Consider the following 24,940-nt stretch of genomic DNA (forward strand, 5'->3'; position numbering starts at 1 on the left):
TTGATTATTGGGAATGTTTTCCTGATGATGCAAAAGCATGTACCACCTAGTTATCACTGGTGGATACCCAATACACTCACTGCCCTCCTTCCAAAGCATCTTTATGCATTATTTTACTTTATTCTGTACACAGTGACACTGGAGAGGACAGTGCATGATCAGAGCTCAGTGTGTGATGGAAACCTGGTGCCCCAGAGCTCCTCTCTCTACTCCAAAGCCACTTCACACTGCAGAGCCCTGAGAGGTGCAGTCTGTGTACACTGAGAACAACTCCAGACCCCTGGTCAGCAGCAGAGACTTCCATCTGTGTGGAGTCGTGTTTGTGTTTTAGTTCAGCCAAATTCATGAGAAATTAGGACCTACAGTTACAAACCAAGTGATTTTCTGACTGCAGTAAGATCAGTCCACCAGGTATTCAATTCCAGGCACAATTTCTTAGATAAAATTACTTGCAGTCATCCCATCCCATTCTCTGTGTTGGTTTTACTTGGTTTTTTTATTACAGAAAACCACAAATGTGATGAACACAGAGCTAGAACTGGGGGAGTACTTACGGATCCCTTTTCCATCACTCTGTTCAACATGACAACACCACGGCTTTTCTGTTCCCAAACCATCTCCCAAAAGTGACCACAAGTATTTGGCAAAGGTCCCTGCAGAGACAGAATCCCCAGAAATAAGCATTATTTTCTGTAAATGTCAGTGCATTCTTCCCCAGTAGCAGTCCCTGCACAAGGCAATAGATTTAAACAAGCAACTTCTCATTTAAAACTGTAAAAAAATGCAGTGAGACAGCTTTAAGTTCCATGTTATGAATCTACCCATGAAAGCATGGTTAATCTTTTCCCCCCATACATAAGAGGAAGAGAGACACAGTCTCATTTGTGAGAACAGAACTGGGAGTGAAAAATGCTGCATTTTCTTAGGAAAGGTATACAGAGGTCATGGGGAAATAAACCCCACTGGCTAAAACCAAAAATGACATCTGTGTCAAACTACCCTGCAATCCCTCATCCTTATTCATGATACTTGAAAATCACTTGACTAAATGTTAGCATCCAAAAAACTGAAAGGATGCAAGATCAGTAACAAATTATATAGTTTTCCAGAATCTTCACAGATTTGCTTTGGACTGAATGAAATTGTGACTCCTTTTGAAGACTATCTATTCCCAAAGTAGATTTCCTTGTAACCTCCTATTTCTGCTATGTTCCTTTGCTGTTTTCTACTCTAAAGCTATTGCTCTGAAGTTTGGGGTTGATCTACTCCTGTGCTCAAACAGAACAGCAGGTCCTCAGAAAAGAAATGAAGCCATTAAATTTGGATCAGGAGAGTAACCAGTATCAGCCAGCTGCACATTTGACTATTCCACAGAGCTCACCCCTGTGATCAGCCCCCCCGTCCTCAGTAAGGGCAACTGCACACTGCTCTGCCCATTTCTTCCTGAGAAGATTTATCTTTATTCTTTAGAAACAGGAAGGAAGAGCTGTCACTTGAAAATATTAATCCCAGTCCACCTTTATCTAAAGTGTGGGAGGAAGGGGTAAAAAAAAAAAAAAAAAAAAGCCAAGATTAGAGATCAGGACAGTTTCCAGGGAAGGGAACACTTAGGACAAACAAGAAGCCTGGCACAGTTGCTGGCTCTCAGAATGACAACAGGGTATGTGGGCACTTTGAAATTTGTTACACAAATAGGTGTGGAACTGACAGATTCAGGGAAAAGCAGTGACTTTTATACACACACAGATGTTTGTATGCACTTAAGTAGTTTACAATCCAGAAAGCCCATGAAAAACAACTCCAGCCACCATAAGATTTTTATTATCCACTGCCAGCAATTACCTGGGTAAGGATGTAGCTTCTTTGGGCCTCTTCCATTTTTATCAAACTAGCATTGATATAGTCATTGTCACCTTGGTTTAGCTTAATTCGACTGTGGTCAACTGCAGCACAATGAGAAAACACTGTTAATTGATACAATTAAAAATTTAATGGCCTTACACCTTGCATGAAATTCTGAATATGAACAGAGCACAGTGCATGCACATCCTGATCAGATGCTGGGGTCAATCCCTGAGCTGTGCTGTGGGATGGAGAGCTCAGCCCCAGCCAGGACAGGGCAAGAACAGCAGCTGAGCAGAGCAATGAGCACAGCCCACACCTCACACACTGCACGAGTGAGGAGTTTATCTGAAATAATCCCCACTGCCATCTGCAAGCCAGATCACACTGACCTATTTATACAGTTATCAAGCTGCTGGTTTTAAATAAATCTAATTGCACAACTGCTTATCTTTTCAGCTTAAACATCCAAATACAGCTTGTTCAAGGTTGTTAAAGGTTTGTCTAAACATATATTGGGCAAACAGGACAGAGACCTCTCATTCTTACTGACATTTAGCTGTTCCCAGCCCAACCACCCTTTCGTGTAAAGAAAAAAATTATCAAATTTCTAGAAATACAGCAAATGGAAATTATTTGCTCTTTTGTTAGTCACTTGCTTGACTTGGGACTAAAGAAACCAAACCAACAACTTAAAAATCTCAATCCACACAAGGGTTCCCACATTCTGAAAGGAAGCAAACAGGCTGGGAACAGGATTATTTGAAGGCAAGAAGGAATTTGTTACTCACAACCTCAAATATTAGAACTGCTTAGTAAAGCAAACCATGTGCAACATTACTGTTCTGGTTGACTGTCCCAAAGTCTTCAGTAGCTTTTAAGCACCAAGCCAGAAGTTCTGTGCCACAGAGCAGCACTCTGGCCTGGGACAGCAGCTGGACATCTGGGACAGGCCCTGCTGAGCTTGGGGTGCTGCACCCTGAGAGGACACACGGCCCAGGACTGGCACTGTCCTGTGTTGCTCAGAGACCTCCTGGGAGCTCCCTGCTCTGGGAGCAGTGCCAGATCCATTCCATAGTATTTCTGACCAGATCCATTCCATAGTATTTCTGACCAGATCCATGGAGCATCACTTCTGACCATGTGACTGCAGCCCTGGATGCCAGGCGTGGCCAGGTGCCAGTGGGACTGTCCCTGTCCCAGTCCCTGTCCCAGTCCCTGGGATGGCAGCAGGAGAGCCAGGCTCAGGACCTGTGCTCAGAGATGCATTTCCCCCAGCACAGGGGACAGAGCCATTTCAAAAACCCAGCTCTGGCCGGGGAGCATCACCTCTGCTCCTCTCTGCTCCAAGGAGCTGATGAGCTTGGCTTTATCTGTGGCACAGCTGTGTGCCAGCCTGCTCCCAGCTCGGGCACTGCTGCCACCTGTGCTGCCTGGCAGGAGGCTCTGCTACGTGAGAATGGCACAGAAACCACCCCTGCAACTTTAGAAATGCTACTTCAGCCACCATTCTTCTCTAGCAGAAGAACTCAAAAGGTAACACAAGTTTGTTTCTTCAGATTTCTTTCAGATTCTCCAACTCTGTGTGCTGCTCTAGTATAACCCTATGGATGTAAAAGCATCCTGTGATTTACACCAATCTCACAAATAAATCAATATAACAACAAAGCGAGTTGTCTCGGATGCTTATCCACCTAACAGAATCTTGTCCTTACAAAAAACATTTAGCTGTGAGAAGTTATTAGAGGTCAACAGTCTTACAAACAATGGAAAAGAGAGTGTACTTACAGGGGCTGACATCTCTGTACCTATTTCTATTTTTGTTTCTGGGATGTTTGGCCACTTTACATGGAAAATCACTGGCTTCATGCTTGATGTCCTGGGGAAAAAAAAAAAAAAAAAGCACTGTTAGGTATGAATCCATCTAATTGCATACCATTAGCTATTTTAAGACAAATACCCATTTGACTTCACATCTTCATGTGAGGGAATTCTGGACAGAAAGCACTTTGGGCCTCAAATTAAGAATCAAGTTTGAATTTCTCAGAATACAACACTAACATTACTTACTAAAATATTACTAGTTTGCATAATAAAGTAACACAACATTCATCAGACATCAATTATGCCTTTCAGCTCCTGAAGGAGCAGGGCCTCTGCCCCAGAACACTTCCACATAAACTGGTTGAAGCCCTTGTTTTCAACATCAGTGAAAATATCAAGCCTGCAGTGAAAACATTCACTGTGACAGAAAAGAACCTGCCTACCCCCCTTGGCACCACACACACACACACACACTGGTGATTTGTCTAAGACCACTTTCATTACCCTGAGTTACCAGCAAGATTTCACAAAGCTGCAGTGCTAGAAGTCACTTGTACCCAATTCTCCTGCTCAGCTAAAACAGTTGTAGCATCTCAAACAGATCACCAGGGCTCTCTCAGGCTTTTTCAGATGGAAATAATAGCTCAGCTATCTGAGACAATTTCAGAAGGTAAAAATGAAAAGAATTCTGCTGTCCTTGGACATTAGTCCCAATTTGCTGAAACAGAATTTCACGTTGTAAATAAATACTGTGTAAGCACAGTCCTACATATAAAGAATCATGTAAAATGCTCAAGATTTTTTCAAGTGGGCCATCCACTGCAGCACATTACCTGTTTATCTCTTCTGCTGCATTATTCAGGTATGTACCAATTTATCCTGAATGCTACATGTCAGGAGAAGAGTTCTGATTTACATAAAGCTGCCCAAAATTAGCACAGTATTCCAAAACTGAAATAAGGGCTGACATCAGCTGCCAGCTTTTTATAACTGAACACATGGCTGCCAGTATTTCTGCTTATGAAGAATGCAGTCTGGAGAATATGATCTGGACTGCCACAGTCTAATCTCAAACACGAGGCAGCTAAAATGGGTGTTTTCAGAAACTTGTCTCTGACACCAGGTTGGTGACTTTGTACTTTACAGGGATTTATTCTTCTGTACTGGTTGCACAGGATTAACAAGAGAAAAAAAAAAACAAACCAGGGAACTAGGAAAAATGGTTTTCTAGATCACTAACCATGTTTCCCAAATGTGTTGAAAATCCCAAATGTGCTGAACACCCAAAACCAACACAACTCCCTTTCACTCAGGATTCGTATTATAAAAGCATCAAAATGCAAACCAAACCAAGATCCCTAAGGAATTTTTCTGTAAATACTGGGCTATTTTAGCAGCAGGACAAATACACAATTTCATTTCACAGCATTAACAGATATTAAAAAAACCTATCTCCTCTTTTAAAACTAAATGAATCAAGTGCTTCTTTACAGAAATGGAATTATACAAAGGAACTCTAATACAAAAATATTACACTGAAGCATCCACACGTATGTGCACACACAAACTACTGCCAGTCCCCAGGAGTTCCACAGATTCAAACACCAACATCAAGAATTTAAGGAGCTGAAAGTGGCAATTTATTGTGCAGGGAATAGAGAGCTGGCTATTACCTCACCAGCAAGTATCAGATCTTTCTCAAGATGCCACGGTGCCTAAAGGAGAATAATGGAGTTCTAGGAGATGCTGAACTCCCACAGGCACACAGAAAATGGAAAGAAGTCACTCGTGTGCCTGCAGCAGACTATTTAAAAACTGGAGAGTATTTCTGGAGCATGTTTCAAGAAACAGGAAAAACCACGGGGTGGGGGTGGGACGGTAACAGAAGAGGGATGGAGATATGGCAACAAGCAAGCTGCTGCCTCATGTGAAAACCCAGGCAGCAGCCAGCACTTCCCTGCTGAGTGTGAACACGGTGAAACAGAAAATCCTGGACAGCAGGCATGCATGGACATCAGACAGGGCAACTCTCCTCAGCAACGTGGCAGGAAAGTGCTTTGGAGCTTTGCTTGGGGTGGTTTTTTCTTGGATACAGAAGTTGCTAGAACATCTAAAGTGACCAAAGAAATTTATCATCCAAGGTCACTTCCAGGATGTGAAGCTGACTTCAGTGGAAATGCAATTGCCTTCCACAGAGAGAAACAAGCCAGTGCCCACAGGAGCTGGGTCAAACATCAGGGACCTCGTCAAACACTGCTGGAGCCACAGCATTACTGACACCACTTCAGTGCTGCTAGGGTAGCTGCAGAACACGTTCATAACAAGGCTGGAGAAATGAGACTCATGCACAGAATGGAATTATTGTGCTCTGAGGAACTTGAAGCCAGCGATGTCGTGAGAACTGAAGGTAGTAGATGAAGGCAGGGAGTTACAAAACACCTTCTTGAATCACACCCAGTCACACTGCAGAAATCCTGCCTGTCAAAAAGGAAGCTCGACATTTCATTTAAAAGGTCGTGCAACATAAAACTTTAAAGAGGAAGGCCTAGAACTGAACTCGGTTTTCCAAAGTCAAATGCTTTGGGTTTGGAGCATGAGTCACTTCATGCCACTGGTTTTGAGCCCTGTCCCCCAGATACTTCAGGGGTGGAAAGAGGAAGTCCTGCTGAAGCCCTGTTCTTCAAAAGGGAAGTTCTGTAGCCCTGAGCACAGCAGCACACTGGGCTTCACTCTCCCCATCCTGCTCACCAGCAGGAGATTCACAAAGAGAAGATGCACCTCAGAATCTTCAAGTAAATACTGTGTAAGACCATAGGAAGAGGTGGGCATGCCAACAGCCATTCAAACACACTGTGTAGATCTGTGTATCAATATTTAGAACAGAAACTAAAGGTGCAGTCTCCATGTCCTCAAGCCTTGCAGCAGGGCTCAATTTGATCACACTGTTTAATTGCACCATAAACCCTGGAGCAGCTCAGACTCAGAGACAACAATTCACTGTCGTTTTAGCAGCTCTGCTCCTACGGGAAGCAGCAAATGCCAAGATCTTATCAGGGGCTACAGAATTGCTGCTAATCCATCTACTGAGGCACTCACTCTAAGGAGAGCAATTCACAAAAATTATAGAGAGACTTATATAAAAAAATCTTAGCTTAAGAAACAGGTTTCCTCTTAAAGCTGCCACTGAAAAAAAAGTGATGACATGAAAAGGTGGAAAAGTTACAGTAAAGTCAAGTGGAAGGTGCTCTTTTCCCAAGACATCACTCCAGGCTGGTTTCAGAATGGAAACACCCCAACAATCCAGTGAGGTTGCAAAGACTTGTGCAAGTACCAAGAGAGGTACAACAAACACCTACTTTACACAAATGGGAAAAGGTCTTCAGATTCAGCATGGGAGACTTGAGGCCCTGAAATCACCCCCCAACAAAAGAACTTCATGAAGATACAAAGCACACAACTGCTCGTGTAACCCACTCTGACAAGGAAGACTTGATTTCTTATCCTACCTTAAGCTTTACATCAGGATATTTGGGCAAGAACAAGAATGAGGATGTAACTAGCAGGTAAGAGGAAGGTCATCTAAAAATCAGATAAATGGACAGTTGTATTATACAACATAAATTGTAGCAAGCAGCTGCAGCTGCTAAGTGAAATAAATGTTGATTTTATACCCTTTAAAAACTTTTTATCTGGTCTCCTAGTTCTGCTTTCATTTAAGATACAATAGTATTGATTTGCTTACTGATCTCCCTCAAAAATAAAAATAAGAAACCAGTTGCCTGCTATGTCAAGTTTCTCCCTGAAAGCAGCACAGAGAGGAAAGGACAGGCTGGTTTAAAGTTCAACACCACTAAAACAGGAGGTTAAAATAAACAAATAAATAAGAAATCACACACTTGCAACACGGTTTCCTAGAAAGTCCCCTGCTAATTCAGCAGTGCCCAGGCACCATGAGCAGGCTGTGGCACAGAGGGATTGTGACACCAGTCAGCTGCTGGGAGCACGGGAATAACCCCCCAGGAGAATGTAAACTGGCCATGACTGCTGTATTCAATCATATCAACACGTGGCAAAGTGGGCTCGTTTCTCCCAGGCCCATATTTATCACAGCTAGCAGATATTACAGATTGTCTCTCACCACTGACCAGTTCCAACACGCCGCACTGGAGAGAGAGGCTCCTGACAGCAAACCCCACAGTCCTTTATTTATTCCACTTTATCAGGGAGATAACTGCACATGGGAATGCTCAGGTCCACACCTGCACCTGAAGGGCTGTCAGGGCTTGGCTTTATTTCCAGAAGGGAAAAAGCCACAGACTTGTGTCACTTCCAAACCTGACCAGTGCATTTATTTTGCACGTTCCCAGAAGGAAGGCACTGCTGTCAATAAACCACAGCAATACTGCACAATTCAGCTGCTCACATTGTCAGACTGCTTCAGTGCTATCTGCAATGGGCAAAAACTGATTTTTCAGTTCTGGTTCTTTTGAATGCTGCAGCAGAGACAGGGAAATCAAAGGGCTAAACTTTAGTATCAGGTTAAAGAATTACATGAGACTTCTCAAATTTCAGTAAGTTCAAAATATAGTTTGTCCTTGAAATTTATGACCCATAACAGAAGAAGTTCAGAGCTGCTGGCAGGAACACTCTACTTCTGCTGTTTTGTAGCCATGTACTCACTGCCAAAACAGGAAACAACTGAATGGAGTGTCAGTGTAAGAAAACAACTCAAGTTCCCTTCTTCTTCACATCCATCCCTATTTTTCCTCCCAGATAGTCAATCCACTCCAGAAGTGCATCTTGGACGTTACTGGAAGGATAGAGACATTTGAAAATGTGAAATGGCTTTTTCTTGACAGCTGTTGTGCAAAAACAAAGCTTTGCTATCTGTATCATCAAAGTAAGTCAGTGCCAGGAAATAAACCACACTCTCATTAAAGTGTCAAGAGGTTCTAACTCAGTTGCTCTTCTTCTGTAAGAAAAATAACCACCGAGATGAGATCCAGATCTTGGTTTGCCCAAACATTAGGGGTCTCTACATAAAGAGTTTTGGTTTAACCTCATCTCAAACAGAGTGGTGCATCCCACAGACCAGATATCCACATAACTCCTAAAGGAATTTAGTCAGCATAGCAAATTCAGACCTTAATTTGTTTGCAGTATGGGTTTTGTGTGAGTTTAAAAATGTATCATTACTGGCCTGTAGGGTATTCCAGGCTTCACAGACTGACAACTGTGGTTATAAACAGTCCTGCTTTCCTAGTTACCTAATATTTTCATTTTGACATTTCACAAACTGTCTAAGAGCATTATAGCTTTTACAGAGCTACCACCACCAAAAAAACCCCAAACAAACAAACAAACAAACAAACCCCCATGAACAAAACCCAAGGCTTTGGAGGTTTCAGGGGAGAAAAAGAGACATGAACCCTGCAAATGCTAGAATGTAAGGGAGGAGTAAGAAGCACTTCTCACACCTTTCCATGTGCTGCATAACCAAGATAATTTCTAGAATTTAGACAAGCTACAAATGGTATGTTTTAAATAGAAACAAAAGGACAAGAAATGCCCTCCACTGCAGATAATTTAGAGTTTCTCAAGGGGACCTCTGGCTTCATTAAATAGGAACCATGGCATAATTTACCATGGAATTTTTACCTACACTCACAGAGTCCTCTACTCTCTCAGAGACATGGCGCTGATAACCTCAGTTCATGTTAAAAAAGCAAGACTCTGCTATCTCTCCCAAATCTTGCATAATCCATTACCACCATGCAATCTTAAAATAAATGAATGAAATTTATTAATAAGGAAATAAAATAATCAAATATAAGTATTGCTTCCTCACCAGGAAACACAATCGAGGTCTTACCAGTTAAAAACTGAACAGATCTTTACAGATTCTTTTTCCTTTTCTCCCATTTTTGATCCCAATGTATGAAAGAGTCTTGGCTCTGAACACATTCTGCTCTTTCATTCAGCTGGGCATGGTGGCACACTGCCCACTGAAATAATACAGATTTGCAGAATATCTGGCATTACCTACAGCTGAGGAGGAATCTGAAAGGCCACTGCAGAACTAGGTATTGTAGCAGCAGAGAAGGACATTGTCACCTTCTGCCTGAAGAGATTCCAGGCTGGTGTTTAGTACTGGATCTGTCACAGCTGAAGGCCCCCTAAATTGGTTGGGAAGATCATTAACACACTCATCTAATGAACTGCTCCAGCACCACTGCAATGAGCAGGAGCACACAGACACAGAACAAGCTCTGTGGGTAATGTCAAGTGAGTTTGAAAGCAACCAGACCCGAGTTCCACTCTTCCTATTAAGCCTTGATGAAGCTGTTTAAAAAGAACCTTCACTTCAGATTAAGATGTGCACTTCACACGCACTGAGCTACAACCGAAACTCATCTGTGGTGTTTGTGTCCTTTCACCTTTTCCTGGAAAGTGTGTTGACTAAAAGCCAAACAAACAGCACAGCACTTTAGCTGCTGAACAGACAAACACTGCAGTCATTTCACTCAGGACAAATATTTTAAAGAAAATAAGACTGCAAATGTTCGATTTATTTTTCAAAAAATGCCAATATTCATGTAGTTGTCTCATCAGCAGTTTAAACTCACACAGTTGCAGAACTACCACAGCATTATTTTTAATCCTTTTGGAGATTACGTGAGTTTAATGCATCTAGGTTACCAACTGGTATCTTAAAAATGCTGGTCAAAAATAACACATAACTAGACAAGTCCAGTATTCCCCATCCACAGTCACATCTGCTCATCTGTGATGTGCGCATTTTGCTAAAACACCAGAACTGTCAAAGAAAAAAAGGCCAGTTTGCAATTCCCAAGTGACCTTAACCTTGTGGAGATCATTTTCAACACAAGGTTCCACATGTGAGAGAGCTCCTTGCCCAGCACCCACCATGCCAAGAAGGTGCAGAGAAAACCAAACCCACCTGAGCAGAGCAGGGGTAGCCAGAGGCAGCTGCACCACGAGCTGCATTCCCCCAACAAGAGCTCCCACACCCTTCCTGCTGTGCTAGGAGGTTTTCCATGAAAGCAAAGCACAGCCCAGAGCTGCCAAGCAGAGGGTGATGCCCCAGAGCTGCCACGATCCACCACATTCCCTCCCCAGCACAGAGCCCACTGCTGAACCCCAGCCCTCTCCTGGGACAGGAGCTGCAGGGAAAGGAAAAATGTACAAAAAGCACTCCCAAAACACCACCACACCTTCCTCGGAACACAGCCTCACCAACTCATTAGCTTTCCCTTTCGTCCCTAATTGGGACTAATTAGGGAGCAGCCAGGAAGCACCAGAGTTTAGTCAGGAGTGAGGCTGTGACTCCCTCAGGGACAGGTACAGCACCTACAAATGCACAAGACCTGAGCAGCACCTGTGGTGTTGCTAAAACTTCCAGCTACTACGAAGTCAGTACCTCTCCTAAATCCATCATTTTTGCTTATCCAGTAGAGATAAATTACTTGTCAAGCTTTGGGACATTCTACATAGTTCTAATCCTCAAGGCAATCCTAACAAGTCAGAAAAAGGAAGGTTTTTTCAAACGGTCTCCTAGTGGTGATGTTGGTGTTTTTTTCAGTTTGATTTTATACCCATACATTTAGCACCAGGACAATTCCCTGGAAGGCATGTGAGGCCCTGAATAAGATCACAAGGATTTTTAACCCTGGATTTAGTATACAGGATAATGCTTCTCACATTTCTCAGCCCTTTCTGCAGCACTGTTTCTGTCACAGAGAGATGAGGAGGTTCCAACAGAAGAAAACAGACACCTCTCCTGAAAGGTGACTACATTAAAGGGGTTACCAGTAATGAAGAGCAAAGAAGTTTACATTACTACTTGAAAACAGGAAATAATCTGACCTCAAAAAAATCTGGTGGGTACTCAAAATCTGTATTACAAACTTATCTACAGAGAGACAATGTGAGAGCAAAATACTTCACCGATGCCAGAGGGGCCTTACAGAACCACATATGCCTGAAAACAGAAAATCTGAGTTGTCAAAGAGCTCCACACTTCCCATTTTTACTTATCAAGCTCTTTACAAATTCAACAGCTTGACTTGGCACCTTACAACACCTCCCAAAACCACAGGACACGCAGTGAGTAATAGGGGAAGCAGGAGATTTTGTACACTCCAAGACTTATCATCAACTCCTTTGTGTTATGCTGTTAACACACCATCAGCATTTGCTGCAAAGGGGAAACACGGGCTGCTTGTGCACACACATAATACTTTGCTCGTCAGAGACTCAGAGCTACAAAAATACACTTCTAGGGTTTGCAAAGCAAAATACCACACATTTTTTCACATCACTGCTATTGTCCTTTGAATACCCCAATGTCAAGTTTGTTGTTGTCATTACATTCCAAAATAAACATCTCTGCCTTCTTGGACTGCTAAAACATTAAAGGGTTTCAATGAGAATGAGACCTTGTTTTAGAGCAGGGATTTTGATCCACAGTCTCTGTTCCAAAGAGCCACTCTGTCCTCCCTGAGGAGCTGCCCCAGGACAGCCCCCAGGCAGGAGACACCTCTTGCTTGCTGCAAGGGATGCTGCTGCTGCTCTCCAAGTGGATTAGCTCTCAGCTGGAATGCTCCAACCCCTTGGTTTCGAACTTAGGAGTTCCTCACCACCATTCCAGGAATCCTGCCCTTGGCTGTGACCAGCAGCTGTGCTGGGACAACTCTGCAGTTCTCCTTTCAGGAGGGAGGCCATTTCTCTGGGCAATGTTTTAGGCTCTTGTAGGAATGCTTTTTCTTCCCTGGTTCCTGGAGGCGAGGGAAGAAAGCTTTAGAGGAGCTCCCTTTCCCATCATAAGCACTGTGGAAAACAGAAGGGGTCCTGGAAGGGAGCACAGCTCAGAGCCAGCCCTGGGAATCCTGCATTCCTCTGGCATCTCTGCTGAGAAACTCCTTGTAAATACAAAAGCCTTCTAGATTAACTCTCAATGGTGCATTTCCTGTGATGACACAAAGCCAGAAACAAAAGGATTCTTACCCAGGAATCAGAACTTGTGGAGTTTGCCTCACTTTTATTTTCTTGATTTGAGCTTGTTTGAAAGTCTCTTACCATCATGGAAACAGAATTTTGTGAAAACAGAATAAATCTGCGAGCATCATTTTCTACCCCCAACAATGACTAAAACTAAACTCAGATCTTATCTATTATAATTTATGGGATGGAATAAGCAAGCTATTGGTGTCCACAGAAGAAAATATGAATTACAACGGTTTTTCTTTAATACTTACCTGGAGTTAAACAAGTTATATATGCATTTAGAAAGTACAGCCAGTTAAAGCAGCTTTAGACACCAGCTTGCCATATGCTATGTTAAAATTAGACTGATTTTTTTTTAAAGCAACAAATTTATGCATGAAGTAGATCTATTCAATACACTCAGATTTTGAGAAATGCTTTTTCTCATCCAGTTATCTTTGCAGAAAGTTCCAAACAAAGCTTAGTAGAAATAAAAGAGTTGAGAATGTGATTTTGAAGCTATCTTCACAATATCTCACAGAACTGCACTTTGTTTGATTTAAAAAGTAATGGACTGGTTGCACTAAAAATGTTTATTGTCAGGGTGATAAGTGCACAACAACATAATTTTTAGAAGTAATAACATGGGTATCATTGAAAACTAGAGACCTTGTAAGATGACTAAAAATAGTAATTTGAATTCCTAGCTTAGTCAGCTTGGCCAGAAACAGCTGTGTTCACTGTAACCTCTCATTAGTTTGCATATTATAAGAGCCCCAAAGATTCTTTCCCTCTCCAAAACCTACTAAATTATACTATCCTACTAAATTAGCTTTCACAGCACAATGCTGTTACCACACCAGATGCAACAGAATATTCAGACTTTAGAGACTTCCCTCTACTCTTTCTGAAATGTCTCATTTATAAAGGCAAATATTTTCATTTGATAAGGTAAAGGCCAACTCCCCTCAACCTGGAGCATTCAGAAGAGCCTGCCGTGAAAGGGAAAGACAAGGTCCAGTTCCCAGCTGCTTCAGATGAGAAAGAAAGGTAAACTGTTCATTATCTTCAAACACTGAGCAAGCACAGTCAGAATTTAAAGCAAATGTCTCTTCCCTCAAGGCTAAGGGGTGTCCTTCTGCATAAAGAATTTCATTCACACTGGGTACTCCAATGTGGATCTAAAAGCCAAAGTGAACTTTCTAATGTACATGCACACATTAAGGAAATAGTCACACCATGACTACAGTGGGGCACATGTTCAGACCATGTCAGTGCTATTTTTCTATTTAGAATACTATGGGACAGGCAACAGCCACATTTCCAACTTCCTACCAATTCCATCAGAATTCTCCGAGTTATAAGGTTGTACGTAGAGGAAGTACTAAAACACACCAGAAAGGGAGTGGAGGAATTGTTTTATAGGAAATTGTGAACTCTGCTTTACCTTTAAAAAAATATCATCATCTACATCTTATTCAATGGCAAGCTTCATTTCCTTGAAGATGTTTGTCCTGTGCCTAGCTTTACTGGCTTTCTTGAGATGCAGTCTTTAAGTCAGATGCATGAGGGGGGAAAATTGAATTTAGTGTCAAGGAACCCCATGCATTCAAAATGATGAACCATATGCTACACAGGTACCAGCTCCATAATGTAAGTGGGTCTCCTCCCTGCCTTCTGTTTGCTCCCTACAATTAAGGGTGTAAGACCAAACTCCAGCAAGTTCTAATCTATGGCAAAAGAACATTTTACCATGTTGACCATTAGTAAGTAGACAGGCAATGGAATTACAGATTCATTCTGCCAAAGCATGCTCATTACACTGTTAATAAAAGCTTTTTATCACTTCTAACCTAACAAGATTCCAAGAGTTTAAAGAGAATGTACAATTACCAGGATTGCACAATGCAGGTTCATGCCTCTGCATGCAGAGAAAGGTCAAACTCGAGCTTTGCTCCTACAGCAACACCAGCACCCAGCTCTGCTTTCAGCAGCTTTGGTTCTCAGCACGCTGCCCAAATCCCTCTCTGGGAACTCAAGGTGGCTGTAACTGCTTGACTGCCATTTCCAGAAAGGAGTTTTAAGTATCTTTTCTTAAGAAAGACTTTAGGACAGCAACTGAAGGAACTTGCTGGATTAAAATCTGCATGAACACCTTGCTTCAGTTGGGATCTGTTTAATGTGGTGGTTGCAGTTATAATCACAGATGCCCACTTCACTGTACTAAGAATATTCAAATTTGGAAAGGAAAATCATAGTGATGATTAAAACCATACAGAATTCACTGAATGGTGCAACCTACAGGTTGCCAAGCTACTGCAGTGCACACAAAAACCAGCTGAGAACAAACAGTCCTGCTGAAAACAGATGTTAGATAAAGCAGAATTAGGATACTCCTGGTTTTCCACATGACTGTCTAAGTTGTGTTTAGGAAAGCAATCTAACTACGCTGGGTTAATATTAAACCTTACAGCATTCTGAACCTGAGCTGCTCAGCTCCCAGTCCATGGCTCAACCAGAGTTTTGGGGTAAGTCAAACACTGTGACTGTTTCCCCACCCACCCCTGTGTGACTGGCCAGGGCATGGTGGCAATGATGGGGACAGCAGTGTGGCAGGGATGGGGACAGCAAGGACTGTCCAGCCCCCACCTGGCTCTGGGGCAGGATGCCTGGACACCTCTTATCTGCACCAAGGTTTACCAGAAGTTGCACATAAAAGCACAATGTTTATGCAACTACTTCCAGTGCAGTAAACTGCTCAGAGGGTCAGAGAAAAAAAAAACAAAAAACAATATGCTTTTTGGAAAGGGAAACTTAACCCTTAAATACAGCAGAGATACAAATGTGTAAGAAAATCCACCTATGGCAGACAAGCCTGGGAGCTGGCATAAAGACAACCCCTCCCATAACCCCAAACCAGCCAGACCTTACAAGCTAAAATGTGCTCGGTATTTTTAGTTCTCCAAGCTGCAAAGCAATGCTTCAAGACACTGACAGAACCAATCCTGTGTTATTAGAGGATGTTTTCACTGTCACTACTGGGACAGAGAGCTTTCATGCCCAGCTGTAGAGGACATCCTCTCATCTGAAAGAAACTGAGAGTTTATAAAAACAAATGTCAGTGTTAAACAGGGGCATCACATCATCGAGGTAAGTGCTCACAGACATCCTAATGCAGGACAGATTAGCACTCTGCACTCCAGCACATGAAAAAGACTGCAAAACTTGACAAGGCAGGCCTTCAAAAGACTGCTGAGTGCTCCCCATGCTAATGAAACAGACTGCAGTGAGAGTCAGTGGTGTGCATCAGATGAGATAAACAGTTCTGCCACCTCATACATCTACTCACCCTGCTAGTTTACAATAATTAATTCTGAGAACTAAGTCGGCTGATTTAGCAAAGCCAAGCAACGCTCACAACTCCTGGCTCCTGTAGTGGCAGTATCCTCTTTAGAAACACATGACTTCTATTACTTCCAGCACTCCTTGCCAGCCCAGACAGGGCTGCACTGAGCCCACCACACCCCAGGCTCCACCAGACTCTTGCTCATCATGTTCCACTTCCTGCCAGCCAAAGCCAGTTATCAGTTATGACTAAACAAGCTTTATCACTTGATGTCTACCTCAAATCCTTGTCTGCTGTAGAACAGATCTGGAACACTTACAGAAAAAAAAAGAATACTAAAAAATGCAGTAACTATGTTTAAATAAACCCTTCACACCTATCACATCCCTTTCCAATTCCCACCCCCCCAAAAGCTACACCAAAGGCTTCTGAGCACTGATCCACAAATAAAGGTTATCAACTATGAGAATCACACACAAATGCCTCCTTTAACATCAACAATGTGGAGGACAAAGAATTTTTAAATTGTATTATTCTTCTGTAAGTATTTCAAGACACAATTTTGCCTGTAGAGAGAGAGTTTAATATGCAGAACACATTGTTAGCAAAGGCTTTGGCACAAGAAAACGCAAAAGATGTAGATGTTATTACACGAAAGCAATCAGTGTTTGAGTGCCTGCTCCTAACCGGACAGCAATATTAACTTATTTAGCTACTCTTAGAAGAAAATAAGCACATAACAGTTTTACCACCCCAAATTTCAAGTGGCAGAGAACTCAGCAGGCAGAGCAGCACACAAGGAACTTCCTGCTGTCAGCCAGTCAGTCACAGAGGAGTATCCTGTACCCTGGATTGCGTGGGCGACCAAGCAAAGCCTTGTCTGACGGGCTGGGCTCCCAGTGGAGGCTCCTGATGGTCAGCTTTACACAAATGATAAACACGAAATCAATGACAAGTAAGCAGTAAGTCAGGAGTTCCCATGAAACCCTTCTGCTCTGTCTGCTTCCTGACAGGCTCTAAAAAGTCTGGTAAGATTAGACCTGTCCACTAATGCTCTCATGTGGACTAATAAATCCAGCAACCTAGCAGCTCTAAAGATTTCACATACTTTTCAGCCTCCTGTTCCAACTTTTTGCCTCTTCTGAGCACCAGATGAGTCTGATGGACACAGGACAAAGAAGCTCCAGCAGCTGGGGGCCCCTGGAAACAGCCTGAGCTCTTGTCCAGAGAAGGGCTGAGCAGCGTGGGCTGTGTGCTCGCAGCTTCCCTGTCCCCAGGCCAAGGCAGCACAGCTGTGCCCTGCTGCTCTCCTGGTTTATCTGCCACCAGGTGTGTCACTTGTCAGGGACTGCTGCAGAGCAGAGGGAAGGAGCAGTGGGCCAGGCAGGTAAGGCTGCTCAGTGGCAGGGAGCTCAGTGCTCACAGCAACCCCAACGCTGCATCTTCAGCGCTCTGCCAACACCACGGAACCAGAGGGACCAGAGGAAGGGGCTGGGTGGTTCCCAACACACACTGCCCTGCACACATCCCTACAGGAGCTCTGAAACACCACCAGGGCACGTCTGCTCTGCTCATGAAATACTCGAGGCCAGTTCTGAGAAGGCTTCAATACCGGGAATGAAAAAAAGTACAGGCTGAAACACAATTCTTGCTTGTGACATCCCACAGACCACGAAGTTCTAGGTAGCAACTGCGATTTACTGTGAAAATTGTCCACTGGCAGAAGTTTAAAAAAAGAAGTGACAGTGTTGATTTCCAGTTTCTTTAAACTCTTAATGAAGAAAACAAAAACATTGTCCAGAGTTGGGTCGCTGTCCCGCTCCTTTATTGGACAAAATTCCCCATATCTCTTCCAGTTCTGGAAAAAGTCAGAAAATTTTCTCAAATGTGTCAATATGTATTTTAGCTGTTTATTAAGATATGCAGTATTTTTCCAGTTCTTGCTCCAATGACCCACCCTTTCCTTCTTTCCAGAAGAAGTTCCTCTTACTAAATCCTCTTGCTTGTGTCAGAGTTGTGTTTTTCCTGTAGCCCCCATCTTTAGTCACTGATGGCTGTGCAAATGTGAAGGAAGGAGACACAATCCCACATGAGGATTTAGTGCAACTTCAAGCAGCTGCAATGACTGTACAGAAGGCAGTGGAAAAAACAGGCCTCACACAGTAAAATGGAATTGAGATCTTCTGAACGAGCATGGGTTATTTTTCCTGTCAGAAAAAGGAAGTATACTCTTCCTTAGTCAAAGATGCATTTTTAAAATAGATTTCACATTTTACTTCCTGCCATCACATTAAAAGGTCACACTGTTTATGTTACTGTAACCTGTTACTGTGGGATCAGGAATGGTATAAACAAGCAATTCTCACTGAACTGTGCACAAGGGAAGAAGGTTATGAGAACATTCCTCTTTATGTGTAGGACACTTGTTCCATATAAATAGAAAAAAATCTGAGAAACAGAGTGTCTTTTGTAGGATGGCTCTCAGCATCAAGTACTCGACGGATCAAGTACTTGACAGAAGCAGCAAAAAATGCTGGGAACTTCAGAGACAAGCAAGAGCACCTGACAGACAACAAACACAACAGCTGCTTTAAGTTCAGGATAGTACTATGGAGCAGCACTGAACTAGCAATTATATTTTTTTAGTACATGAAGTTCAGAGAGTTTTCAGCCCAGAGGGGAGGGTTTCCTCTGCCTGCAGCGAGCTCTGCCCAGCTCCACGCTCACCCCTGCACTCCACAGAGCTCTTTCTGTATCTGCCTAAACTGGCAGAATGCAAAACCTGCTGTATTGCAGCTTTATTTTCTATTTCTATTGATGTAGAAACAGTTTTAACCTTCTAAGGAGAAGAAAAAGACTGCACAGAACAATGCAAATCTGATTAAATGATCTCTTCATTATTAGTGAAACAGGTACATCTTCACCACTGATCTCTTCACCCTCAGTGCTGAAGGTGACTTCCGACCCCTTAACTACATGCTCCTAAAGCATCCACAACAACCAAGAGCTAAGACAACTGTACACATGGAAAGTGTACACAATTAAAAATAAGAAAAAATAGAATTAAAAACATTTCTGAAAGTTTCATATTATGCCAGCTCATTTTCCTTCCCAGACAGGATATAATTTTTTTGCTACTCTTCGATGAACTTGCTTTCTCAAGTGCAGAAAATACAACCCAATCTGAAAGCAGATCAGCCATCACTATTAGCAGAATCACATGCATTTCCAAGAATCACTTTTACCAATTTTTCTTGGTATAATATGACAAGCAAGCTGTTGAATCTTAGCTGTATTCTGCGTGGGTGACAGAAAAAGCACATCTGAATTCATAGGGTTTGGTAGAAAAGGAATTGGCATTTGTACTACACGATCTACAAAGCGAACACACAAAGGCATTTGGATGCTCTATCAAAGTGCCTCTCCCAGTCAAACCAGCAAGGGCATGTCTCCTGGCACCAGAGAGAAAAAAAAACACCTCTTCCGCAAATCAACATGAAACAAGTTGACCAATGACTAAAAAAAAAAAACCAGAAAACCTCAATGGTAAGTGCTGCAGACACCCAGGCTCAGAGATCAGATCGAGAATGTGCTTGTGAGCACAGCAGAGAGGCAATCACTTGGTAAGGAGTCACTGAGTACCTGCAGGTATTTAATGAGGCTAAATTCACAATCCAAACAGATACTTGGGTCATGCAAGTGACGCTGATCTAAAACCTGGTCATTCTCATATTTACAAGAAAGTAGCTGCGATACTTCACTGTAAGCCACACCTTATGAAGTCTCAAGTAAAGAGACCCTTGGAGAAAGCCCCTTTGCAAAGCAAGTATTACAGGAAAGCATTTAATTTTAATGTTTACTTAACTATAGGATGAACTGTTATTTCAAACCTACCCAGCATATTTAAGAAATTATTTTAGTCTGCAAAATATTTGGTCTACCACTACCACGTTTTATTCTCTGCTTACAAGGGCTATTTCTGTTTGAATTTATCATCATTTGGCAACGCTGCTTTCTCCTTAACAGTTCCCTTCCATACATCTGTGCTTCCAGCACACAGAGGAGGCAACAGTACCATGTGGAAGAACACACTAACACCATAAAACCCTTCCAAAAACACTCAGAGTCAGGTGAGCACTGTGTGCACATCGTATGATTTCTAAATTTTTAGCAAATGATAACCACAACAGGCTCCATTTTTCCATGCTCTGCTTCCAGCATATCACAGAAGCTCTGGGTTGAAGTATTTTAAGATTTTAAGCTCTGTAGAAAAAAGCAAGGCTAAGTGGCTCAGTAGCTTTATATAACAGGACTTCCCCCATCTCAGATCTGCCAGCAGCAGACACAACTGGTGCTGCTGTGGAAAAGCCAGCATTAAACACAACACAGGCAGCAGAGTGCCCTGGGCCAGTCCCAGTGGCACAAAGGTGCCAGCACCTGCAGCCAAACAGCAGCTCTGGCTTTCAGGGAGGATCCTGACTTGGTGAGCCACAGACACTGCTTCTCCATCACTAACCCTGCACACACGTAGAAACACTCTGTACAGCACAGAAAAACATGGAATATCTTCAGCTTATTGCAGGAACTGAGACTCCCTGCAACCCTGAGTTCTAAACCAGCTTTCCACAACCAGAGCCAATTATGCTGAGCCTCGAATGAATCAACAGCACAAATTAAGCAGTGGCAAGGCACTGCATGCAGAGACCTGCAGCTAGAACTGGCAGAATAAAGCACAAAGATACATTTATTAAAAGTCCTGTTCGTGCCACAATTTGTCTGCTGCTTAGCATCCAAGCAAAGGAGTAACCCAAGAGCTCTCAGGCTGCAGCTCTTGCTGCAACGTATAAACCAGCAGCACTTGTAGGGCTTCCTGTCCACTGACTTTAAATACACAACACAACCACACTGCCACCAGTCTTCAGGGTCAACCCCTTCACAGTTTACTTTCAGCATCAAAATCCACTGACATATTCTACAAATACTTTTCCACAGACAGTGAACACCTAAAAAACTTGCCATGCCTTTTCCCTCTTGACAGAGGGACATCCAAAAATGTCCACAATAACTTTCTGTCTTCGTCCCATGGTCTGAATGAAGTTCATTAATTTTTATAATTTGCAGTATTTTAGTTTAGCTTAGAGAGGTTTCAAAAACTAACATTCATGCCAATATTTGGTTAAGAGACCCTCAAAAATTAACAAAGAAACAGAAAATACTTATTTACATGCCTCAAACCCAACTCTTTCCAGAGACAGGTAGTTCTGTTTTCAGGATTCTCACTTCCAAACATACTGGAAAATCTAAACTATATACAGTTCTTTCTTATTATATATTCCACTAACTATAAAAACTAGAAAGGAGTGTACATTTTAGTTTCATTTTGCTACCTTCATATGGAAAACTCTGCATGAGCTGTCCCCAAATGCCAGCTCTGCCTCCATCCATAGTGGATGGAATCCCCAGTTGAAGGGTACATCAGTAAATAATTCAGAGGTATTTTTACTGCTCCTGATAAGCACTACAAAATTAATATAATTGGCCAACATACTGAAGTCAACGTATCTGGTTTATATAAACACAAGAAGCAACTCTACCTGTATCTGAGGGTTGTGTTTTTAAGATAGTATCTCCTTCTATCACCCTGTGTAAGAAGTTAGAAACGAAAATATCTCCTAAAGTTCTGAAAGACTTGCATGTAGAATTACGATGAAAATCTGATATTGCACTCACTGTGAGCAATGACAATCCAGTGCTGCTTTGATATTCTGGACAATATCTACTTTTCTTCCCTGCTCTAAAAGCCTCAACTGTCCTTTCCTTAGCTTTGGGGTATGGGTTTTTTGTTGTGACATCTCCAGCGTGAATGCTTTTCATTCCAATAGATGCTTCTAATGATATTTCTGCAGGGTGCATATCATTCACTTACCCTAAAGCATTTGTTTTCTGTTGCACACCTTTACCACAGTTAGCACGTGGTAAAGCTCACATTCCTCTAACTTACTGTTTTATGGAAGAGGATTTTAATTCCAATGTGCCTTTCTTCTGCTTATGTTTCTCTAAAATACAAGCAACAACCAGAACCTGAGCAATTATTTTTCTCGCTTGAGTCCCTGAACAACCTCCACAGGATTTCATGGCTCATAGCTCTTGTAGCAAGTAAATCTAAAGGAAAGTAAGGGACAGAAATAGGTATTAAACAACAAACAAACAAACATTCAAAAAAACCCCAGACTAACAAAACATGAAGAACTTCATCACTGTTCACCCTGTTCTGACCAGCTGTACAGAGAATGGTTCTACTATTGTGCAGTGCCCAAGAGATAACTGCCACAAAATCACCTAAACAAGGTCTTCATTTTGAAATGTTGGTGTTCCCATCCTGTGATTACTTCTGCTGAAAAAAAAGAAGGTAATCTAAATTTTGTTTTTTTCAGAACTGTACTATCATAGCTGAACACAGCTTCCGCTCATCCAAAAAAAAAAACGAAGCGTGGACAATTTTAACCCTTCCAAGTAATGTGGCACCCAGACAAGCCTCCCTTAGCCCCACCTCCCTGACTACTGCTAATTCCTCCCGGAGATGCTGTGCTGTATCCCGAGATTACGGACTGAGACAAGGAACAGGAGCAAGCTGCAGTGCACTTCACCTGGAACACTGGTGAACATTTCTGGATTTCAGCAGTTACAACCTTAACACTGAGGTACCAGGAGCCTCTGGTACAATTACCCTGGGGGAAGATGTTTTTCTGCACCAATCACATATATCGTCCTACTTACTGCATTCTTCAAGCAAGAACCAGCATTGTAGGAAAACTGCTTTGTTAATGCCACAGCTCAGACACCAAAAGCACAGCTTATAGAAAAGTACATTGTTCTTCCAGAGGTACATGACCTGCCAAGATGCCATTTCCAACAGCTTATTTCAAAGCAGGATGCAGTTGAGAAACTGAATTTCATGACATAGATACACATATTTACTAATAAATTAGGGGAAAAAAAAAACAAGTAAAAAACCCACCCCCTGTGTTGTCAATAGCTGGATGCAAATCAAAGAATCACTTTAGACCTTTTATAAATTGAATCTTAGTCCTCAGTCAAAGCTCATGCTGTGCCACAGTTTGAGCAGGCCACTGAGTCATATCATTGAAAGAGAGCAGGACAAAAATATCACTGAATGCTGATCCCTCATTGAAAATGGGCCATTCCCTCATTCTACTTAGATATTTCACTTCTGTAATTAAATTGTACCTGTAGATATGTACCACTTCGATTACAAAGCTCTATTACTCAAAATCATTTCCTGAGCACTAAGCCTGCAACACACCATATCATCCAGAACAGTTCAGCAAAAACATAACGTCATATATCCACATGACTTTCAACTGATACAGTCAGCAAGCACTGACACTCGGCAGGGAAGGGAAATGTAGGAAATGAACCTTCTGAAAAGCAGGCTCAACATTTCATGCTTATTCTCTAAATGCCAGACAAGCGAAGATGTTCACCCTGCAAGCTATTGCTGTTAAAACTTGCCTGCTGTGATTCTGAAACTGAAGCCCATCTATTTCACTTTCATACAACTCCTTTCACTGGTCTATTGCCAGAGAAATTCACACTGAAAGAAGAGAAGCTCAAGGTCTGTTGCAAACATGAACTTCAAGTCATTCATTTATGCAATATACCAGCTTAAGCATTCAAATGGATGTTACAGCAATGCTGCCTGATCTGACTGAACACATCCGCCCAGTCATTCATGTATTTCAGCTTCTCTTAAACTTCATTTACCATACAGGTGTGAAGAACTTCTAAAGATAAAAGCACTAACTTCTGTGGCTTGCATGTGAAGCTAGATGCAGAAGGCAAATACTATTGCAAGCATTCACGTTTGTCACAGGGTTGTTTTAAATATCACCAAAAAATCTAAATGCAGTAAATGAGACAGTAAGAAAACCCCAGCACCAGCTAGCTGCACAAGTATTGCTAACACGCTGCTCCAGGCTCTGTTCTATTATTAAGGTGACTGAAAACCAAAACGCATTTGATGCCCCCTTCGCTGCTTTTCTGTTCTAACCCACAGACAAACGAGATGGATGGCTCGGGAGGGGCAGCTCGGACAGCTCCTGCGGGGATGTGTCCCCGGCCCAGGACGTGTCCCCGGTCGCTCCTCCCGGGCGAGCAGCCCCGCAGGGCCCGCGGTCCCCACCCCGCTGTGCCCGGGGGTGCCGCTCGGCCGGGGTCCCTGTGCCCCTGAGGCGGAGAGAGAGCGGTGCTCGGGCAGGGCAGGGCAGGGCAGGGCTGGTCCCCCGGGCCGGGCAGGACCGGCGGCACCGCGGGAGGAGGCAGCGCTCCCCAGCGCTCCCCGCCGGGCCGGGCGCTGCCCCTCACCTGGTAGATGCTGGCCCAGCTGGCGGCCTGGTCGAGCCGCTGGAACTCCTTCTCGATCTCCATGGCGGGGGCCTGGCGCCCCGCGCCGCTCCGGCAGCTCCGGCTGCAGCTGCTGCCGAGGCCGCGGCCGCTCTGCCCGGCCCCCGCCCTCCCGCTGCCGCCGGAACTGCGCACCCGCCCCGGCCACGCCAATTCCGGGGCGGCGGGAGCGGGGCCGCGCCCGCCCCGCGGGCCGGGGGGAACGGGGGCTGAGGGGGGAACGGGGGCTGAGGGGGGAACGGGGGCTGAGGGGGCAGCGGGGTTGGAGGGGGCAGCGGGGGCTGAGGGAGCAGCGGGGTTGGAGGGGGCAGCGGGGGCTGAGGGGGCAGCGGGGTTGGAGGGGGCAGCGGGGTTGGAGGGGGCAGCGGGGGCTGAGGGGGCAGCGGGGGCTGAGGGAGCAGCGGGGGCTGAGGGAGCAGCGGGGTTGGAGGGAGCAGCGGGGTTGGAGGGGGCAGCGGGGGCTGAGGGGGCAGCGGGGTCCGCCCGGGCCCCCGCGGC

General features: G+C 43.5%; 1 protein-coding gene across 1 annotated transcript in view; it reads right to left on the minus strand.

The window, feature by feature from the left end:
* PTPN1 (protein tyrosine phosphatase non-receptor type 1) overlaps positions 1-24,524 on the minus strand; it is a 31,190-nt gene extending 6,666 nt beyond the window's left edge. The window contains exons 1-4 of the mRNA XM_062505267.1: positions 24,404-24,524; positions 3,631-3,721; positions 1,843-1,943; positions 555-653 (exon numbers count right to left, since the gene is read on the minus strand). Coding sequence (XP_062361251.1) covers positions 555-653; positions 1,843-1,943; positions 3,631-3,721; positions 24,404-24,466 — 354 coding nt within the window. The 5' untranslated portion in view covers positions 24,467-24,524. The remainder of the gene's footprint in view (positions 1-554; positions 654-1,842; positions 1,944-3,630; positions 3,722-24,403) is intronic.
* Positions 24,525-24,940: the final 416 nt, after the last annotated feature.

The sequence above is a fragment of the Cinclus cinclus genome, chromosome 18 (genome assembly GCF_963662255.1).
Source record: "Cinclus cinclus chromosome 18, bCinCin1.1, whole genome shotgun sequence".
NCBI lineage: Eukaryota > Metazoa > Chordata > Aves > Passeriformes > Cinclidae > Cinclus > Cinclus cinclus.